General features: G+C 43.3%; 1 protein-coding gene and 1 long non-coding RNA gene across 2 annotated transcripts; one reads left to right on the top strand and one right to left on the bottom strand.

Annotated features, from left to right (window-relative positions):
- Positions 1–613: 613 nt before the first annotated feature.
- LOC426218 (claw keratin-like) lies at positions 614–1,953 on the top strand. The gene is given in 2 exon segments (NM_001277927.1): positions 614–636; positions 1,087–1,953. A coding segment is annotated over 1 exon segment (408 nt). The 5' UTR covers positions 614–636; positions 1,087–1,107; the 3' UTR covers positions 1,516–1,953.
- A 10,783-nt stretch (positions 1,954–12,736) lies between these two features.
- On the bottom strand, positions 12,737–16,412 carry LOC124417397. The gene is made up of 2 exons (XR_006932129.1): positions 15,659–16,412; positions 12,737–13,980 (listed from the first exon to the last, which is right to left on the bottom strand). It is a non-coding gene; the product is annotated as an uncharacterized LOC124417397 (long non-coding RNA).
- Between the last annotated feature and the right edge of the window lie 2,464 nt (positions 16,413–18,876).

The raw sequence follows: 18,876 nt of genomic DNA, 5'->3' as shown, positions 1-18,876 counted from the left end.
ATTTTTTCAGCATCTTTTGGGAACTAGTGAACAAGAAATACCCCATGTCTCGCAGAAATAGTGTTTATGGATGCTCCAGAACTCACACCCCAATTGCCTCCCAGCCCTCACTGGTGTAGGATGGTGGCGGACAACTGGGACTGGTCCCAGGTGGGTGGGATAGCTTCATTTTTTGCCCCCAGTTCCACCACCTCTGTTTACCAGCCCATAAAGTGGAGGTAATGAGAGGTGCTGGCAGCGTGCTGTATTGTAAAATGCTTCATCTGCAGGACGCCTGTGACTCTTCAACACAAAGTTTGGGATTAGGAATACTTTGGGGTTTCTTGGTGTTGTGAGGTCAGATTCAATAGCAGGTGGTCCTTCATGTGATGTTGCATCAGTGTTTGACTCTCCCATCACATTCTTGTTCTCCAGGGCACGTTTGCTACTCACTGTACCAGTGATGAGGGATATAATTGCTCCGCATCACTCCATGTGTGTCACAAAGAGTGTTGGTTTTACCTCATGATTATCTGGGGCTTCTGCCACCACCACCCTCAGGTTGATGCCGCAGGCTATCTGGGATAGGTATAAAAGAGCTGAGGGCTTTACAGTCCACTATCCAGCTTCCTCCACTTGACTCTCCATCTCAGTGTGGTAAGTCCATGCCTTCTGTGTCTCCCCAGCTTCTTAGCAGTGTTTTTGTCAAGTGCTTCTTTTGCTGTGGGCTCTAACACTCTTTTTTTAGTGCCTGATAAGGCTGGGTGTGATCATATTTTTTTCAGAAATATGGAATGAATGGATACTTAATCTTTTAGGCACGACATTCTGAACTTACAAATGCAATTTTATTCTTTGCACTCTCAATGACTTTCTGTCTGCTTTCTACGAGGGACTTCTACTCCACCCTCTGGCTCTGCTGGGACATGGTCTCATGCAGGAAGAGCACGAGGTTTACAACAGCATTTTAAGTGAATATAGTACTTTTGCTCTGACTGACTGATAAAACTCAGAGCATTTCCTCGGGCATATGCTCCGAATGCAAGAGAGGCATGAAGGATTTGTGTTCCATTTCTGTTCTGAACTTGGCTCTGCCTATTCTCACAGCTTCATCTCCTGAACCAAAGGATGTCCTGCTCCAGCCTGTGTGCCCCTGCATGTGGCGTGGCCACCCCAACCCCGCTGGCTGACAGCTGCAATGAGCCCTGCGTGCGTCAGTGCCCCGACTCCACTGTGGTGATCCAACCCCCGGCCACCGTGGTCACCTTCCCCGGGCCCATCCTCAGCTCCTTCCCACAGAACGCTGCAGTTGGCTCAGCAGGAGTCCCCGCTGTCGGATCGGGCATGGGTGGCACCTTTGGACGCGGGGCTGGTTTTGGTGGCTATGGAGGCCTGGGAGGCTATGGAGGCTTTTATGGCCTTGGTGGCTATGGAGGCCTGGGAGGCTATGGGGGCTATGGAGGCTTTGGTAGCTGTGGATATGGTGGCTTTGGCCGAGGCTACAGGTCCCTTCTGGGCAGCTGCGGGCCTTGCTAAACCCCAGATATCCACACAGTATAGTGCTGCGTCTGCTGAGTCTTCACAAACACCTCCTTTTCCCTTCTACCACCAGATGCAGCTTTCCATCTCTTTTGGCTGTACATAAATTATTGCTCCTTGCTTTTTGCACTGTACAGCCTTTCAAATCTGCAGTTAGGGGCTCAGGGTTTCCAACAGTGCCTCCAGAAGTTCCCCTCCACCTGTGTATAGCGAAGCAGTGCTGATCTTCATGTGTGGCTCTCCCCACTCTGACCAGCTCTGAGCCTCCTCAACAGTGCTGTGAAGAGGAATCTCTGGGGTGAAGCCCTGGGTTGAATCTTGCTGCTCTGTTGTGGTTTGCATGACTGCAATTCATTGTTTCTGTGTTGTGCTGCTCTCTGTATGACTGTCTACTGCCTTCTCCACTTGCATTAAAGAGTCTGTATTGCATCAACAATTCCTTTTTGTCTGAGTTTGGTCTTCCTTTCGATATGAGATTTGTTTATAATAGAGCAATGATGTGAAATACCCAACAGCTCATGGGTTTGGTGAAAAGTTTTGTGATATCTCTGATTTTCTCTCAGAGAACTCTTTTAAAATGAAGTGTAGGCAAATTACTACCAAATTATACATTTTGTTACTGCATGCAGATTGAAAGGTAAAATACTGATTTATGTTTTGCATGTTCTGTAGAGGAATGAATACTGGACTAGCACCATATTTTGTCCTCATTCAGACCCTGGTAAAACTTACACAGGTTTTTACATTGAAAGCAAGGAAATAGAGGTGAAATGAATATGCTTTTCCTTCCCCCTAGATGAAAAGGAGGAAGGAAAATTTCCAGTGGGATCCAAAGTGAGGTTTCTTCTGCTTGTTAAACCAAATCTCTCTGCTCCCCACTTCAACCCATCAGTTGTGATGCTACTGTGCTTCACATGTGCACACCAGAGTGTCCTCACAGCTTTGCCTCCCTCTGCAGGAGCCCCTGGGCTTTGTCTGGGCCCTGGGATTCTCCACCCTGTGGGCTGAACCCAATGAAGTCACCTCTCGTTTTGGGCTTTGAGCCAAGTGCTGGGAAGTTGCCCTGCCCTGAAATGGACACAGGAAGTTTGATGCAGATCATTCCCTGAGAAATGACCCACCTGCAGGGGACGTGGGTTGGTCCTGGGGGCTGTCAAATGTTCAGCACATATCTGAGGAGATCACGTGGAGAAGTATTTCTGTGGTTTTGTGACATCTGTACACAAAGAAGAAACACGAAATATCTAGGGTGATGGATAATTATACTACTGTTGGAAATATCCAAATAATTTGGTCAGGTCTGTATCTCTGATAAAAGCAGATTTTATTCACCATTACAATGACAGGCATCCTGCAAGCAGAAGCACACCTATGGTCACAATAGCACAGCTTTGGTACCTTTTCTCCCCCATGCCCACCCCCTCCCTTGTTTTCCCATTGGTCCCCAGGTTCACAGTCTTACTGAAGATTTGCATTTATTAATTACATTCTGACTCTTGTTGATTCACGTGCTATCTTGTGCCAGTCAGTCGCCATCCTGCTGTTTCCAAGATGTCTCAGTGCTCTCCTTAACATATTGATATGGTGATTCTCTCCAAGGCTTCTTCCATTCAGTCCAAAGGACGCTTCCTTTGTTAAACAAAGAGCACCGTGATGGGGGGGGAGAGGGAGGGGAGGGGGGATTCCAGGCCTTCCCGATGCCTCTTCAGGCGCTTCCTTGGGCACATCATGACTTGTTCTCTGGTTTGATCAGCCTTGTACAGGATATTCTTGCAATGTGTATGACAAAAAAATTACATATATATTCACGCTGCATTGCTAGATAGACATGTATATTGCAAATTACTTAACTTCTCCTCCTTAAATTCTCTATTACTCTAGTCTTGTCTGTCCAGTACCAAATATTAGTAAGGCTCAGAGGTATTTCTGACTCTATAACTCTATAACCCACTCCATCTAACTAATCCCTACAACTATAATTACTTCACCTATATACTGAGCATGCGTTGCTGGGGAAGGTTCATCTAGAGGATAAGTGATGAAAACTATCAGAGAACCACTGTCCCCACCCCCCAGTAAAGTAAAAAGACCCCCAAAAAGAACTTTGGCAGAGGAGCCCATGAACTAAAAAATTCTTATCTTGTTCTAATGCAAAAACAACATTTGATTCCCACTCCACAAATTCAATTGAGGAACGAAAGGAGAAGGTAGTGATTATGTGGCAATGAAAACTAAAAGGCATAGTTTGGTATAGAAAATTTATTTGGAAGGAGACAGCTTTTCTACAATTGTACAAAGTATAAGTTGGCTGGAATATGAAGTTTATCTTTCTGGGGCTTCAGTGGGTCTTTGGCTGATCACCAGCATCAAAGTAATGCAATCTATTTATTTATTTCCCTTTTGGTGCATTTCCTGCGTGCAATTTCTAGCATCCTAAGTCACCTCTCTAAAATCAGTGTTAATAACATAACTGAAACGAAGCACAACGTAAGCAGATGACTAAATGGGAAAGCCAGAGGATAACAAACCAAACCTAAAGGCAAAACGAGGAAATGCACACACAAGCCTGCCTTCCACAGGTGCTGAGCACTCACAGCTCTCATTCTCTTCAGCTGGATCCCAGCCCTGAGGTGATAGACTTGAGCTGATCCCATTGGCTCCACCCTTAATTTTCTTCTAGAGTTCCCTCGGCGACGTCTTCAGATCGTTCTGTGAGTGCTCAGAATGCCCACCGCTTCCCGGAGCGATACGAATTGCATGGATGTGTCCATTGGGAAGAATAGGTGTAGGAGTACTTCGGGGCGCAGCGCGGCTCGGGACGGGTGATGATTTGTGGGGTGAGTTTCTCAACTGGTGGTGCCTCCGCAGGTAGGGCTGCTGCGGCGGGGGGCTCAGCCTGGGCCACTTCTGCGGACTCTGAGGACCCCACCACGGTTTGCTGTGGGTAGGTGGTGAGGATGGGCCCTGGGAAGGTGACGACGACGGGCGGTGGGTAAATGATGACCCGGGAGTCACCGCAGGTGACTACGCAGGGCTCGTTGCTGCTGCTGGCCAGCGGCTGGGGGCATTTGGCCTCGCAGGGGTTGGTGCAAGCCAGCTGGTTGGTAGCCATCACCCAGCAGTGGCACGGGTTTCCTGCAAGTTAATTGCAGAATTAGACAAGGGAAAGAAAAACGTCTCGGTTGTCATTGCTATTTTTTTTTCCTGCGTGCTCAGTTATTGATGCTTCTAAGCTTGGCTCTAAACGAACTTTAGATAGATAACTTAAGAGTTAAACAGTTTCATTTGTCTCTCCCCATCTCTATAGCCTTTTCCTTACTCTGTTTATTTCTTTCTAATTTGCTCCTTTAAGCTCGCTCCCTTCCCTTCCTTCCAAAGCCCAAATCCTCTCCTTTCCATCTTCTCCCCCCCCCCCCCCCCCCCCCGCGCCCTGCTCTGACACCTCCCAGCCCTTGGCAGCGCTTCCTGCAGGCAAGCAGGAGCCTGTTTCTGCGGCGTCTCCTCTCCTCCCATCCACAGCCTCCAGGGCTGCACCCACCCTATGTGCTGTATGGATGGGGAGCAAGCTGGAGGATCTGGGTTTTCCACACTTCTGGGTGTCGAATGATCTGTTTAGGAAGCTACTTTACCTCTTCTATTACTTTCCATGTAAATTCCTGCTATTAACAGGCATTGTTCCATTAAGACACGGAAAAATTCAAGGCAAAGAATAAACGGGGGGTTTCAAATATAGATTTAATAAATAAAATGCGTTGCTTGCAGCATTCATGTTGTAGGTGAGTGGTTGGTCAATTGTTTTATCAATGGAGAAGTGGTATATGGGGTCATAAAATACATAGCCAGATACGCTTTCTAATGGATAAATGATTATACTGCGAAGCATGGAGTGTCTGAAGCTGCTTTCGCTGACTTCAGGAGCTCAGTGCTGCCTTGTGCCAGGGGCTGGTAGAGGGAAGGAGCAAGCCAGTGAGCTCTTTGATCTATTTGCTTCTTTCAGCTGTAGCCAGGGGAACACAAAACTATCTCCAAACACCTCATTCTGCAGAGGGTGGGGGCAAGCACGCATAGCATTTTATTCCTCAAATACCCTTAGGTTAGAGCTCAGCACTGACCTGAAAAAAACTGTGTAATTCATCCCCTGTAAAGACATGAAAATGCCAGCGAAACCATGTGCTAACAGTTAGAAGTGAAAGCTTATTTTCAGAGTTATATGAAGTAATAGCATGTAATCATTACCCGGTGTAGCTTGTTAGGACTCCAACTAAATTAGCTAATAACAAATAAAAGCAGTGCTGCATCTCTATAGCGGAGCAAAGCTACTTCAAGCAATGAAGTTTTACTTCAGCGATCATCTATAGAATTCCACCACCTCCACATCCCTCCCAATAGCTGCCAAATCCCCCTTGCATGGCAAATAAGCAAAAATAGAGCTAAAAAGACACCCTCTGCTCTTCTGAGAAATTTTCCAAGCGAAGCGATTAAAATTCCTGCATTTCCCATCAAATTAGCAGCCCAGAGTCTCGAGAAACCCTTGATTTTATTTTACAGCCTTTATCCTGCAGAGGAAAAAAAAGAAAAAAAGAATCTATAGAAAGATGTTTACTAATCCCACTGATAGCGCATTTGTACAGGATTTAGTCCCAATTTTTAACAAGATTTACACTAAAATAGCATCAAACTCATAGTTGTCAAATCAGACTTACTCAGTGTACCGCAGAGAACAAACCAAGAGAAGTAGTGAGAAAAGCCGTGCGCGAAAAAAGCATTTATATCCTTCCTCAGATTGCCTGGAGGATCTGAGCCACCCTTTGTGTAAAGCACCTTAATTACTTATGAAGCAAACTTTGTTGCATGTATTACTCCTGTAATTGTTTTGCTTGCTGTTTATGGTTATCTGAAGCTGAGTTAGGTAATGACTCAAAATGCAGACTGTAAGCTGCCAGTTCTTTTAATCTTGAAGTTTCCTGGTTTTGGTCTACTGATTTTGTTAGGAATTAAAACTACATGGCTGCTTTTTGTGACTTATCTTTGTTAAAAACATGATTGCACAGAGAGTTGGAGATGTGAGTATCGCAGTGAGTCAATGCATGTAAGATCTCTTTCCTTGTTGGAAATACAGACTGACGTAGACTCTTCTTTTCCACGCCTAGATGAATCTCTAGAGGCACAGGGCTTCTTTCTCATCTGATATAATGTTAATGGAGTTGATGGAAGTGCTCTTAACGAACTCAGAGGAAGTATCTGGTGCAAAAACTTGAGAGCAAAACTCCCTTTTAAATAAAGATGAAGTCATCTCCAATTCTGAAGCCTAAAAGGAGGAGCTGGTTAAATAAATGCTTTACATCTTTTATTCTGTATGAGGTCAGAGAAGTCTAAACCCACTAAGATATCATTACTATTAACATAAAAGGATTTCCAAGTATGATATACTAACATGTTTGTGAAGTACTTTGAAATCTTGTTTCCCAGTGTCTGCAGAATATTCCTGATAAGCTCTGTAGCCTGGGGGATGTTCAGGGCTGCCTCGCTAAATAAGAGTAATTCATGACATAAGCATCATGACAGTGGGTTTAATTTATCTAAACGTGTTTGGTGTCTTTATGTACATAGCCTCCCTCCAGAGGGAGGATGGAGCACAGTGGACTGATTTATTGGAGAGTCGGTGTCCCCCATATATGTGTCACTGAAGTCCTCCTGCAGGTCTCTGCCACCAGGGGGAGCCTTCCTGTGTTCAGGAGCCTCCTATCATGCACTGCTCCTCCGCTTACCTGGGGGCGGAGTTAAGGGGATTGGGGCAGCCTGGGGCTGCATTTGGGCTGTGGGTCTGTGCCATGACAGAGATGGCCTCAGGTTTTCATGGTTTGCTCCCAGTGAGGTGGTATGAATGTTGTATGCATGGAAGGAACTCGCAATTCAACTGTGAATATAGTCGTGGTGTTCTTGTCTATTTTTTTACCAAGATCTTGTGGTTCTAATTTCACATAACTTCTGTCTAGAGGGCTGTTCCCCTCAGGAATTGCCATTTCAAAGCATTGCTTTTAGGGCACATGCAGCAAGAATGAAATTCATCCCTGTAGAAGTATTCTAGCTTAGGACTGTGGATTCTTGCTTCATCTCCATGGCACTTGGGAAATCCCTAACATAGACGGGAACTGAATCTTAGCTGTCGTGTTAAGATGCATTCCCTTAGTCATGAGAGAATGAATTCTTCAGAATTCCCTCCTATGTAGTATTGCTAAATTAGATTTTTTTTCCCTGCTCTAGTTTTTATATTATACTGTAGAGTGACTAATAAAGGCAACAGAGCACGGAGTAAGGCAGACTGCATATACCACAATATACAGTGTTAATATTATGAGTACCTATTAACTTTAAATTATTTTAGAAAATTATACCCTTGTGCAAGGCAAGGACAGCGTTAATAATGGCTCTTGTCTAGCTAAAATATGGTCTGTATGGCCAAACCAGTTCTGTTAAACTTCATAGTGCAGTAGTCTTGTTTGTAAAGCTGAGTCAGGAATGCTTGCTAATGAAGGAATAATCAAAGGAAAATACTTAGGAATGGATGCTCTGCTGATGTAGATCTGCAACGTTTGCTTTCTGGACTTCAAAGAACTCTATATGCCTACCTCATCTGCAAATATATTGTATCAGCACAAATTCTGCTCATTAGGCAATTATGAATTGAAATGCAAGTCCAGATTCTGAACAAAAGTTAATCGCTTATGTATTTAAAATATAGCTCTGTGATTTCTTACACTAGCAGAAACTCTGGCTTTCTGGTTTTATACAAACTACAAGTGAAAGTTAAGTAATTCAAAATCTGAGGCAGCACATTGCAGTCTAATTAGGACAGTGCCAGAAGTGACCTTGATCATCTCCTTTAAGATGATGCTCTTACCCAACACTAGGCGTCACCTACAGCTATTGTCATTATACAGCAATTTGCATAGGCCACGTATTAATGTTTGTGAAACATTTGCAGTCCTCAGCATTCCCATGGCGTTTAATTACACAGGGTGTTTCCAGAAACACCTCATAAATCCTAAAGCATGGCAAGAAGGCGTACAATTGAACAAAGCTGCACAGCTACTGGAAGAAAATAAAATAAATCCATCAAGCAGGGTGTCAAACAGGGTTATGGAAGGCTTTCTTGAAGCATGTATTTCAGTTCAACTGAGTAGACCCTTTACTGAAGGTCTTCCAATAACATTAGTGGATCAAAAAGGGAAGCATTGTCTTGCATGATGACCGCATGGCTGGCTGGCTCTTTGCTTTCCAGGCTTGTCAGGACCGGTGTTGTGGGGCTGGGGCTCTCTGGCTGTTCCACATCTTTATCAGTTCACTTCTAGGGCTTAACAGCCCAGCAGACAGGGTAGAAGAAGCACTAACTTGTACAAACAAGGTTTACGTGAGACATTTAGAGGAAGGAAGTGCTGAAGGAGCACAGGAGGGAAAGAGCGTGGAGGGAGCAGAACAAATGAGAGGCACCCAGCTCACCATGTGATGACCAGAGCAGTATAGCGATATGTTGTAACAAAAGGAAGTCTAAATGGTGGCTTGTTTGGTGCAGGAAAGCAGGGAAAAGTCACTTAAATGATGTAAAATGTGTTTGGAGCGTACCTAAGACTGCATGTTGTCCTTGATCTTACCATGGGTTTAATGTTTTTATCCTGCTAGCCCTGTGTTGTATGGGGTTGGTTGGTTGGTTTGTTTATATATAGAAACGGGAGCTTACAACCAAGTTTAAAATCCAGAGTTAACCCTGGGTTACTTAGCCTCTACAGCTCCCTCTAGCTGCCCAATGTGACATTGCACAACATGCCTCAGTTTCCCTTTGTCTTGAGTTTTTCTTTAGCTTTCACACCTAAGCAGCAGCACTGATGGTATCCAGCATGTAAGTAGCAAACTGCTTCTCTTCTGCCACATGTCACGTGCGCAACCTTATCCTTATGTGTCCAATCATGTATTTTCAACACATATAAACATGGGTACTGAAGTTGCTGGTTGCTTTCCTAGGCTTGGATAAGGAGCAGGCCAGGTTAAGTTCTAGCGATGTATATTGGATATTTATTACCTGTAATGCTGGAGTCAAGGTGAAGCTTGCATTGCATTGACTACAAAATAGCAATGTCAGGGATGGTCCCTGAACGGCGCCTTATCTGAGATCATCAGCCTGGCTTGCCAAAAGGTGTGGAAGGAGCTACTCTCATTGCTTATTTCTCACTGCAGATGAGCAGGTGCACAAAAGCAGAAGGCTGAACCCTCCTTGGTGCGTGCAAGTTAGGGAGAAGTTGGAGTCAGGCCCTCATGGAGGTGCATTGCAGGTGAATGAGGAGCAATAAATTGAAATGGAAGATGTTCACACTGACATAAGGAGAGGGGGGGGGGGGGGGAAAAAAAGAAAAATCCTTCCTGTGAAGGAGTTGACCAAGAAACCTAAGAAAATCTTCAATCAGTTGAGGATTAGGATAGATCCATTGGCTCAATGTCCCTCTGCCATTTTGAATCATGTTGTCCCATGTGGTGGGCAGATCTGAGTCACGTTTTCCCAGACGTGGTAGGCAGATCTGAAGCATTTCTTTAAAGCAGTTATTTCTCCATGAAAGTAAAATGAATAGAGAATTGATTTTGGCATATAAAAAGAAGGGATATTTCTCAGTCCTATGGTATCACAGCTCACTGAGATGCTGATTATTTACAGTACTGCAGTGTGGTACTTTCAGAAGGTATTGTAGAGCCTTCACAAAGTTCTCTGAAAGAATTTGCTCTCAGCATTCAGCAGGATATATTTAACAAGTGAATGTTTCCCCCAGGGAGATCCCACACATTTACTTCAGAATTTAAGGACAGTTTATGGCATGGAAACCTGAAGTCATTTAATCAGGATCAAACCACAGGAATGTAAACAAATTATACAGGAGAATGAAGAAGGTACTTTTAGCAGTCTGTGGGTGTAGCAGCTTAATCCAGTGAGAGTCATCTCATGTCCTTCATGGGAGACCTCAGAGTTGAGATGGTTACGGGGTGAGAAGTGCTGCCCAGTAATGGACCTCTGGTCCCAGTGTCCTTCACACTTGTCTGTGGGGAGGAAAGGGGGGCTTGGATGCTAATGGAAGTCAAAGTACTCAAAGCTCAAGGGTTGGAAATGACAGCTGCATTAGCAAAGTGTCATAAAAGAAGTTTTTGTGCATGTTTTAACATGATGTTAGCATCTGAGTGTTGTCTGATGTGACGTGGTTCCATCTGTTTTGTTGCCATGCTTTATGGGGGGGAACACCTAAGAATGAGTTTGAGATAATAATCTTGACGTTTCGTCTATTGGAATAGACACAGGTAGGTGCTGTTGCTTAACGGTTCCTTTAGAGGGCAGCACAGAAACCAGGGATAAGGAATGTAGAAGTTGATGAATTGAGGAAAAGACGATGGCAAAACAATTAGAGCAGGACGTTCTCTTCCTGCACACAGAAGTTCTCTGAGATGGGACACAGGCAGAAGATGAAGTTGGAGAGAATCAGGAACACGGGTTTTGCCTCGCGGGAAGGCTTGATGCAATGAATAAAATCATCTTGCACATTCAAGATTTAAGATTGGATTTGTCTGATGCGGATTAGTAGGAAAGGCAGTAGTAAAGATCTGGTTCTGGGATGTCTAAGTTGAGTTAAATGATAGTGATTTTATAGTAGGTGCTTTGCCTATGTAAATCAACACAAAAGCACTAGGGAAGTACTTTGGAACCCTTTCCCTGAGGGCAGCTGGTGGTTTCACAGAGAATACTTTTGCCTCTGGGACCCTTTGAGAGGAGATGGGCTTGTTGGACTGGACTGCTGCAGGGCAGTGATATTCCAAACACATGAAAATTTTGGGTTTGTGCCCAATTTATACTGAGCATGATGCGTTCTGGGCTGGTGAAAGGGGGAGAGAGTGAGGGAGATGTATGGGTGCCAGTGTCTTGGGACTTGTCACATGCTCTTGGAAAAAAACTTCAGGGTATGTGAGAGGAGAGTTGGTTAAAATGAAACGTGAGATCATTATTTTGCAGTTTTTCACCTGCAAAATGCTTCTCTCAGTCTTTGCATTCTTTTCTAATGTGTGGATGTTACTCAACATCTGGATGTCAAAATGTGAGGGCATATGCTGAGTTTCACAACGCTGCCTGTGTACAAACATAATTAATGTTTGTGAAATACTGGAGACTTCAGGGATATGTACTATTACTGAAAGGATCCATCAGCAGTTGCTCTAATTGATGGAAGTTAAAGCTGCAGGTTTAATTAGCAGAGACTCCAAGAACTTGAGTAGATGAGTATGGGGAAGGCTGTTGGAAATTACACCGGGGGGAAAAGGTGTCCACTTTAAAATCATGTGAGGCAACAGCATTTGTCTCTGACTTCAGGGTGTGCATTTTGATGTCATTTTTCATGGATTTATGCCCACAGGCCTAGCCTCAAGTCATCCCCTTATATCTGTCCTGTTTTCTTGAATATTTTGGAAGCACAGGTAGGGAGAAGGTGTTAATCCTTCCTACTCGCACAGTGAATCCTTCCTACTCGCACAGTGTAGCCAATTAAAGGCAGAATCACTCCCCTGCGTGGCCTCTTCAGCGCCCTAATGCTTAGGCTAATAGCTCATTAGTTCTAGCTGCTATTGAGTGTTGGCCAACTCCTGTTTGCTTTGCACCATTCAGTTGCACGTATCCAGGTTGCAGGCTTCTTTTGCGCAATCTGTCCCAACAAAGTGACCTGGAGAGAATGTCACAGTGCTGCTGCCACATCCAAGTGCTCAGTTGAGGATTTTATCCTATTTTTGGGGAAAATAGACATGAGAACTAGCTGAGAAACTCACTGTAGTGCTCCAGTTAAGAAACAAAGTCTGCATCTGTTGTGTATGTGTCTGTTCTCCTGACAGCCTGGGAAGGAGCATGGAAAATGGTGCAGCACTGGGTGGGCTTCTGTGGTCTGCTTAGGTGCTCTTCAGTGCACAGCACTCTTTGGAGATGGGAGAGCATCTTTCTTCCATTTAAAAATGCAGTTGGGATGGATGCTTTAAAAAATACAAAGGTTGAGAAATATCAGGTGGTGATCGAGTGGGTGCTGGTGTGGGAGTTGTGCCTCAGGCAGGTGACACCATCAGTGGTGGCACTCAGGAGGGTTCAAAAATAACATGTAGAGAAGTTTGAAAAAAAAAAAAAACAAAGAAAGGAAAACTGAAAAGCGCGTGCTGCATGATAATGTTTAATGCAAATGAGAAGCTGAGTATACATGTGCAAAATGAGGTGGATAGGATATAAGCAGAAGAGTTCCAGGACTTCATGAGGGTCTACAATGAATTTCCAGTTACATGGCACTGCATAGGTTGTTCTTTTTTTTTTCTTTAATCATGAGTATTTTACAATGAAATCTTCTATTACAGTTACTTGAAGTTATTGGGTTTTGTTTTGCTTTGCCCTGGTTTGCATCAAATGAGATATAAGCTCATATAAGTAGAGAAATAAGCTGTTAAATCGTTACATTATGCATTATGGTTCTAAGCAGAAGTAGAGCGTAAGAAAGACTTACAAATGCCTAAGAGCTGATTACTATTATTATTATTATTATTATTGATGGTAAATCCGGGTTCAGCAAAGTATACAAGTGAATGTCAATTTCAGTTAAAAATTTCATTTTGGTACCCAAGATTTTCAGTTGTATAATTTTAGGAAGTTATTTTACAATTTTTTAAATTTTTTTTTCAAGAGGAATTGATAATAAACATCAATGTTGGCATAAAAATTTGAATTTATTCAGAAATATAGGCTTATCAAATCAGGAAATTTATTTTTGAAAATCTTGTTTCTCGGAGAATTCTTTTTCATCTGAATTTTGAATAAGACCAATAACCAATTTTCAATTTCTTGTTTGGAAATTCTGGTCCTCATGTAGGTTTAATGCTGGGAAGCCATTCCCTTATTGACTCCAATGGGAGCTGCGGGAGCTCAGCACTTCTACAATCCATCGTCCATAAACTTAGTCGTGATCTGTCTTTTTCAGTTCTGGTATTTTACTTAATCCAGCACAAATATCCAAGGATTTAGGTTGGCCTACAAGTTCCAAAACACAATGGTTTGGAGAAGTGAGGAGACAAAGGATTCCCGCTTCCTGAATCAAAAAACGATAATCCTGAGTTACATGCTGTCCCAGAACCACTCATGCCCCTGAACCCAAGAGATCCCCTGGAACCAAGCAAGTTGCTGATATCAAAGAGCGCAGTAGTTCCCACTATGGTTTGCTGAGGAAAAGTGGTGAGTGTTGGGCCTGGATAGATCACAGAATACGGTGGCGAGTCGGGCTCCACTATGTCCACTATCGTGTCGGGGTACTTTATAACACAGGTCTCATTGGAGGTGAGGGCAAAGGGCTCGGGGCATACAACCCCTGGTGGCAGGCAGCACTCATCGAAGGGCGACATGGGATGGATCCAGACCTGAAACACAGGAGAAGGGAGCGGAGAGGAGGAGGTGGTCAGTCCAGTGGGAAGCTGATCTGTTGGATGTCAGGATTTGGGGAAAAAAGAGTTGTGAGCTGGGTACTGTGAATGCTGACAAAAGGGAGAATTGTGAGGCACAGATGTTCTAGGTAATTGATGGTCTAGTATTACACATGGAGGTTGGTGGCCCTGCCTGTGGCAGGGAGATTGGAGCTTGATGATCCTTGAGGTCCCTTCCAACCCAAACCACTCTATGATTCTACGTCAGTTGTTGGTTTCAGTCTTCTCCATAAGTAACCCTTTTTAATTTCATTGTTTCAATATCTAACGATACTTTCTAGAACATGGCTGCTCTCAGTCTAAAATGGTTATTACTTATCAGGATTCTTAACCTGTTGCACTGCTGATTTCCTCCTACTGCCTTTTGAACCTTGCTGAAAGCTGTAACCTAAACTCAACTCCATGTTAGGACTCCAATTTTGTTCCTCAGCACTGGCAAAACTGAAGAATGGGATGAAGTGAGTTACCTCATCTCACATGGTTAGAAGTGGGTCAGAACTGGGATGGAGTTCCACCCATCTTTTATTAGTCCCACTGTTTATCATTCAAGTTACAGTCTCTTATATTTGAAACCACACAGCTCTTTAAAACCATACCTGATATCAAGGGCAGATTTTCTTGGGCATTGTTTAATTATAGATTGACAATCAGTCCTTGCCCTGAATTGTGCCCACACTAATTAGGCGATGCAAACAGAGTGAGGGAGAAGTGATAATTTCCTTCACTTCATCAGCATGAAACTGATGTGGAAAAGATTAAGGGATGGCAGGAAGGTCCACATGAATCCCAACATTCTCCCCTTGAGTCTGTGGGAGAAAGACGAGAAATTTCCCTGAGTTTTCTCCATCTAAATGTCTTGTTTTTAGCTATGTACCTTTGTTGTCTTCTCCCATCCTCAGGGCTGCATCTTCAGTTTTGCCAATTGCCCCAGTGCCTGACTTGAAGGTAAGGAAAAGGCAATGACAGAAGGTTTCAGCAGCCGAGGAGCTGGGTTTAAGTAGTTAGGTTCCCCTTGAGCAGGGAAAGAGCCACTGCTGCGGATCAGTCTGAAGGCAGCGATCCTCAATGCAGCCCATCCTAGCACCCACACAGAGCTGGAGAGGAAACATTTATATGTTCCTTCTAGATTTGTAGTTCAGCACTGTCTAAAACATATCTTAAAAACAACAAAGTGGCTTTTTAATAGGAACATCTGAGCTCCAGTCCCCATAGGCTTTTGTAAATACTTAGGGCATGTTCTTCAACTGTTCAAAGCCAAAAGACGTTACCGTCTGTGAAACAGCTGAAGGTGAAAGCATCAAACAAATATTTTAAGTTGAATTGTTTAATGTGTCAGTTCTTGTAGTATTAAAAAAGAAATGCTTCTCAGTATGAACCTGAGACTTCCTAGAGTTCTATATTCCCTTCACAGCCTAAATGAACTGTTGGCCTGAATGCTAACATCGTTTGCAAATGCCAGCGTTCACCTCTGAAGTGTAAAACTTCAGTTGACTTAAACCTAAAGTACAACAAAAGTATATTTCTGGAAGAGCATCCCCTTCCCACTTCTGAAGTTTAACCTATTATTTCATTAATATTTAGATAGCAATAAGTAATTGATTCGAAATTGACTTACCCGGATCACCAAGGAGAAGAGTTTAAGAAAAGTGATTAGGAGAGTTCTACGTAGCAAATGCTTTTATACACTTAGTCAAATTGCCTGGAGGATGTGACACCCTTTTTGCATGAAGTCTTAATTAGTTGCAAAACAAAGTTTGCTGCATGCATAACTTCTGCAAGTAATGAATCTGTTTTGCTTGCTGTTTGTTTGCTGGCTATTGGATCTTCACGCAGTGTGCTAACATGCTGCTACACCCTGCAGGCAGGATTCACTTCAACATCTCATGGGTCAAAAAGAAATAGATAGACTCCATTAACCACATTTCAGTTATATTATGACTTGATTAAGCATTCATTTATATGCTTCAGTCTGAAAGGAATTGAAAAGAGCATCAGCAGTGGGGCTTGCTGTCAGGTAACAGCATTTTATTTTCTTTTAGCAAATTTGCACTCCTGTGCAGCATAGAAGAGAGGAAAGTTTACCTCTGAAATGTGTTACAGCGTGACTTGAAGCTGTTATGTGAATACTCATGGTTAAAGGGAAGAGCTAACATTCCTAGACATTTTCCCATGAGACTGACCATCTCAGGGCAGAACTGATTTCTGGGGAGAAACCTCTGTTATTTACCACTTCAGTCCTTACAAACAGAGGCTGCATGGGTCTGAAGTGGAGCATGCAGATTTGCTTTGGCCATGTTGCAATTAAAGGCAGGAAGATGTCACCCACGTTTTTTGTCACTGACTCAAATTGAAGTCACAGAGAATCATGGGACTGTGCGTTTTGTTGTTTTTTTTTAATAGTTTATGGACTGGGTTGAAAAGGGCAGTACTATAGGAAAGGAAGATTGCAAGAGATTGCGCTGCACGCTGAAACTGGTCTTTCCATCCAGCCTTTGTTTGCTTTCTATGACTTCCGGAGAAGGTAGTGTGGATGGGAGTGTTTTTGATGTCATTCACTGACACAGCAGCTCATAAAACCGAAACAGTTTAGTATTGTTTTGGTTTTTTTTCCAAATAAAATTACATGAAAGGTATTCTTAATTAAAATCTTATTGCAAGGGCATAGCTCATTTACATGCTGGGGAACACACTTCAGCAGAATAGGACTCTGGTATGTTGCGTTAATATACACACACAATGATTTATCTGCATGAATGACTGAGAACCACTCAATCTTTTGTTCTGATCAGGAGTCCATGTAAATGTTTCGGCCTTAGGACCTCTGTGAACACCCTCCCAAGCTTGATGTGAAGGAAATCTTTAGGAAATAGTTACAAACAAAAGAATTATCCCTCCTGGTTTGCAAGGCAAGAAGGGCAGATATGTCATTGCCCGTGAAGATAGTTTGACTTTGCTTGGAATACAAAGGGAAGTGATAGCGTTGACAGAAGGGTCTTGAGGTTACTGGAGCTTTTGCTATCATTTGCCCAACTATTTCAAAATCAAATATCTGTTTGAGGCTATGGGGGGGGGGAAGATTACCTGTTCCTCCTGCATAACGCAGGTGAGATATTGCTTCTATTCACAGGAGGCAAATATTGTGCAGATTAAGAGCTCTGTTTCTTGATTGTCTCTTGTGTTGCTCTTGACTGTGAATAGACATCTGTGGAGGAATGTTATGCATGCAGTGACACTTCTGCCAGAAGGTGGCAAGTTTGGAGTAAAAGTGGATTTCTGTTTAATCTTTAGTTCTATATTGGCTTTTTTCCCCAACTTTTTTTTTTTTAACATCTCCTACCCAGAATATTTTTAGGGCCACAATAAGAAATGGAGGGGGAAATATTGATTTCTAATTAGCAGTAAGATTTCTGAACACACTGGTTAAGAGGAGAATAAAGGAATTGGGAGCGTCCTAAAAATTTGCCTGTATCATTAATCTGCTTAAGCGCTGCTTTGCCAAAGAGGGACTGCATAGCATCACAGCCATGCATTGGAATTCATCCAGCCAAAGTGCTGCAGGTATAGAATCACACACATATTTGGAGATCCATATACATTTATTTAGGAGACTCATTCAAAATTTGCTTATTACAATTCTGATTATAGCAGTTTGACCACAGAGGGAGTGTTTGGTTGTACTAAAGCAAGATGTGCTAATACACAAGGTGTATGTTGTACTAATACACCATGTGCTGTTCACAAACCAAGTAGAGATAAACCTGGAAAACTTAGTGGTAAAAGGCATTTTTTAGCCAATTGTAACACAGCACTGGTGCTGTTCCTTGCAGGGAGAGGTACTACGTGCAAAAGGTCCTTTAATGATAGCAAGTGCCCATCTGTTTAGTTTTGTTGTCAAAGAAGAGGAATTCCTGTGTTGGTGGTTCAGGTGTGGATCCTGCAGGTTGGAGAGCACATGGGGTTGGTGTGGAGGAGCATAGAGAGCGGTGGCTGTTCCTTTCCCAAAGCATTGAGTGGCCCTGGACACTGCCTGAAGCTGTGTGATGCCCCACAGGGGCTTTGTTGCCATTGCTTCAGGCAAATGGGTACGGACCTTGATAACAGCACAGAGAGATAATGGCCCAAAACCCTTAGCTGCCAACCATGCTCATCTCTAATGTCACCACCACTCTTCCACATCTTCTCACTCTCTCCTGCACTGCCCCAGGGTGGGTCAGTGCTTTGTGTCACATTACATTGTGGGGATCCATGGGACTTTTGCTTTCTTTGTAGTTTGGGGCACTGTGTTAAATGGTACCCAATGCTTCCCTCGCAGCTCAGTTTTTCATTGCCTTGAGCCACTTTTAATTCTAGCTATTATCTAGGTTTAATAAAGTGAAGCACAGAGGCTAAATGAATCACCAGAGGTCACTTGGTGAGTGAATGGAACAGCCTGGAGTAAAACAGGCTTTCCTCATTGGCGTTTATCATGTTTATAATTGGAATTCCAGCAACTGTTTGAAGCCTTAACTGAGATTGCATTGCATTGGAGAAACAGAGGACGAGTCCCTGCGCTGAACAACAAACACTGGAACTGATTAGACCTGAGAAACAAAGGAGAAGGGATTATTATCTCTTTTACAAATGCAGCTATAATGCATGGGGATTAAGGGAGGGGCTGTCAACACAGAAAAGCACAGTGAGCAATTTTTGACATGTCCTGAAATGACTTCACCAACATAGGAAATGTGTGGCAGTCAGGAAGTAAACACAGGCCACGTTTTAATAAATGACAGAGCCCCAAGAGTAATCATCAGAGTGGTGTTGTCTTGTGCTTTTTCCATGATAAAACTGAAG

This window comes from Gallus gallus, chromosome 25 (genome assembly GCF_016699485.2).
Source record: "Gallus gallus isolate bGalGal1 chromosome 25, bGalGal1.mat.broiler.GRCg7b, whole genome shotgun sequence".
In the NCBI taxonomy this organism is placed as follows: domain Eukaryota; kingdom Metazoa; phylum Chordata; class Aves; order Galliformes; family Phasianidae; genus Gallus; species Gallus gallus.
The sequence above is the reverse complement of the archived record's forward strand: the minus strand, read 5'-3'. Positions and strand labels throughout refer to the sequence as shown.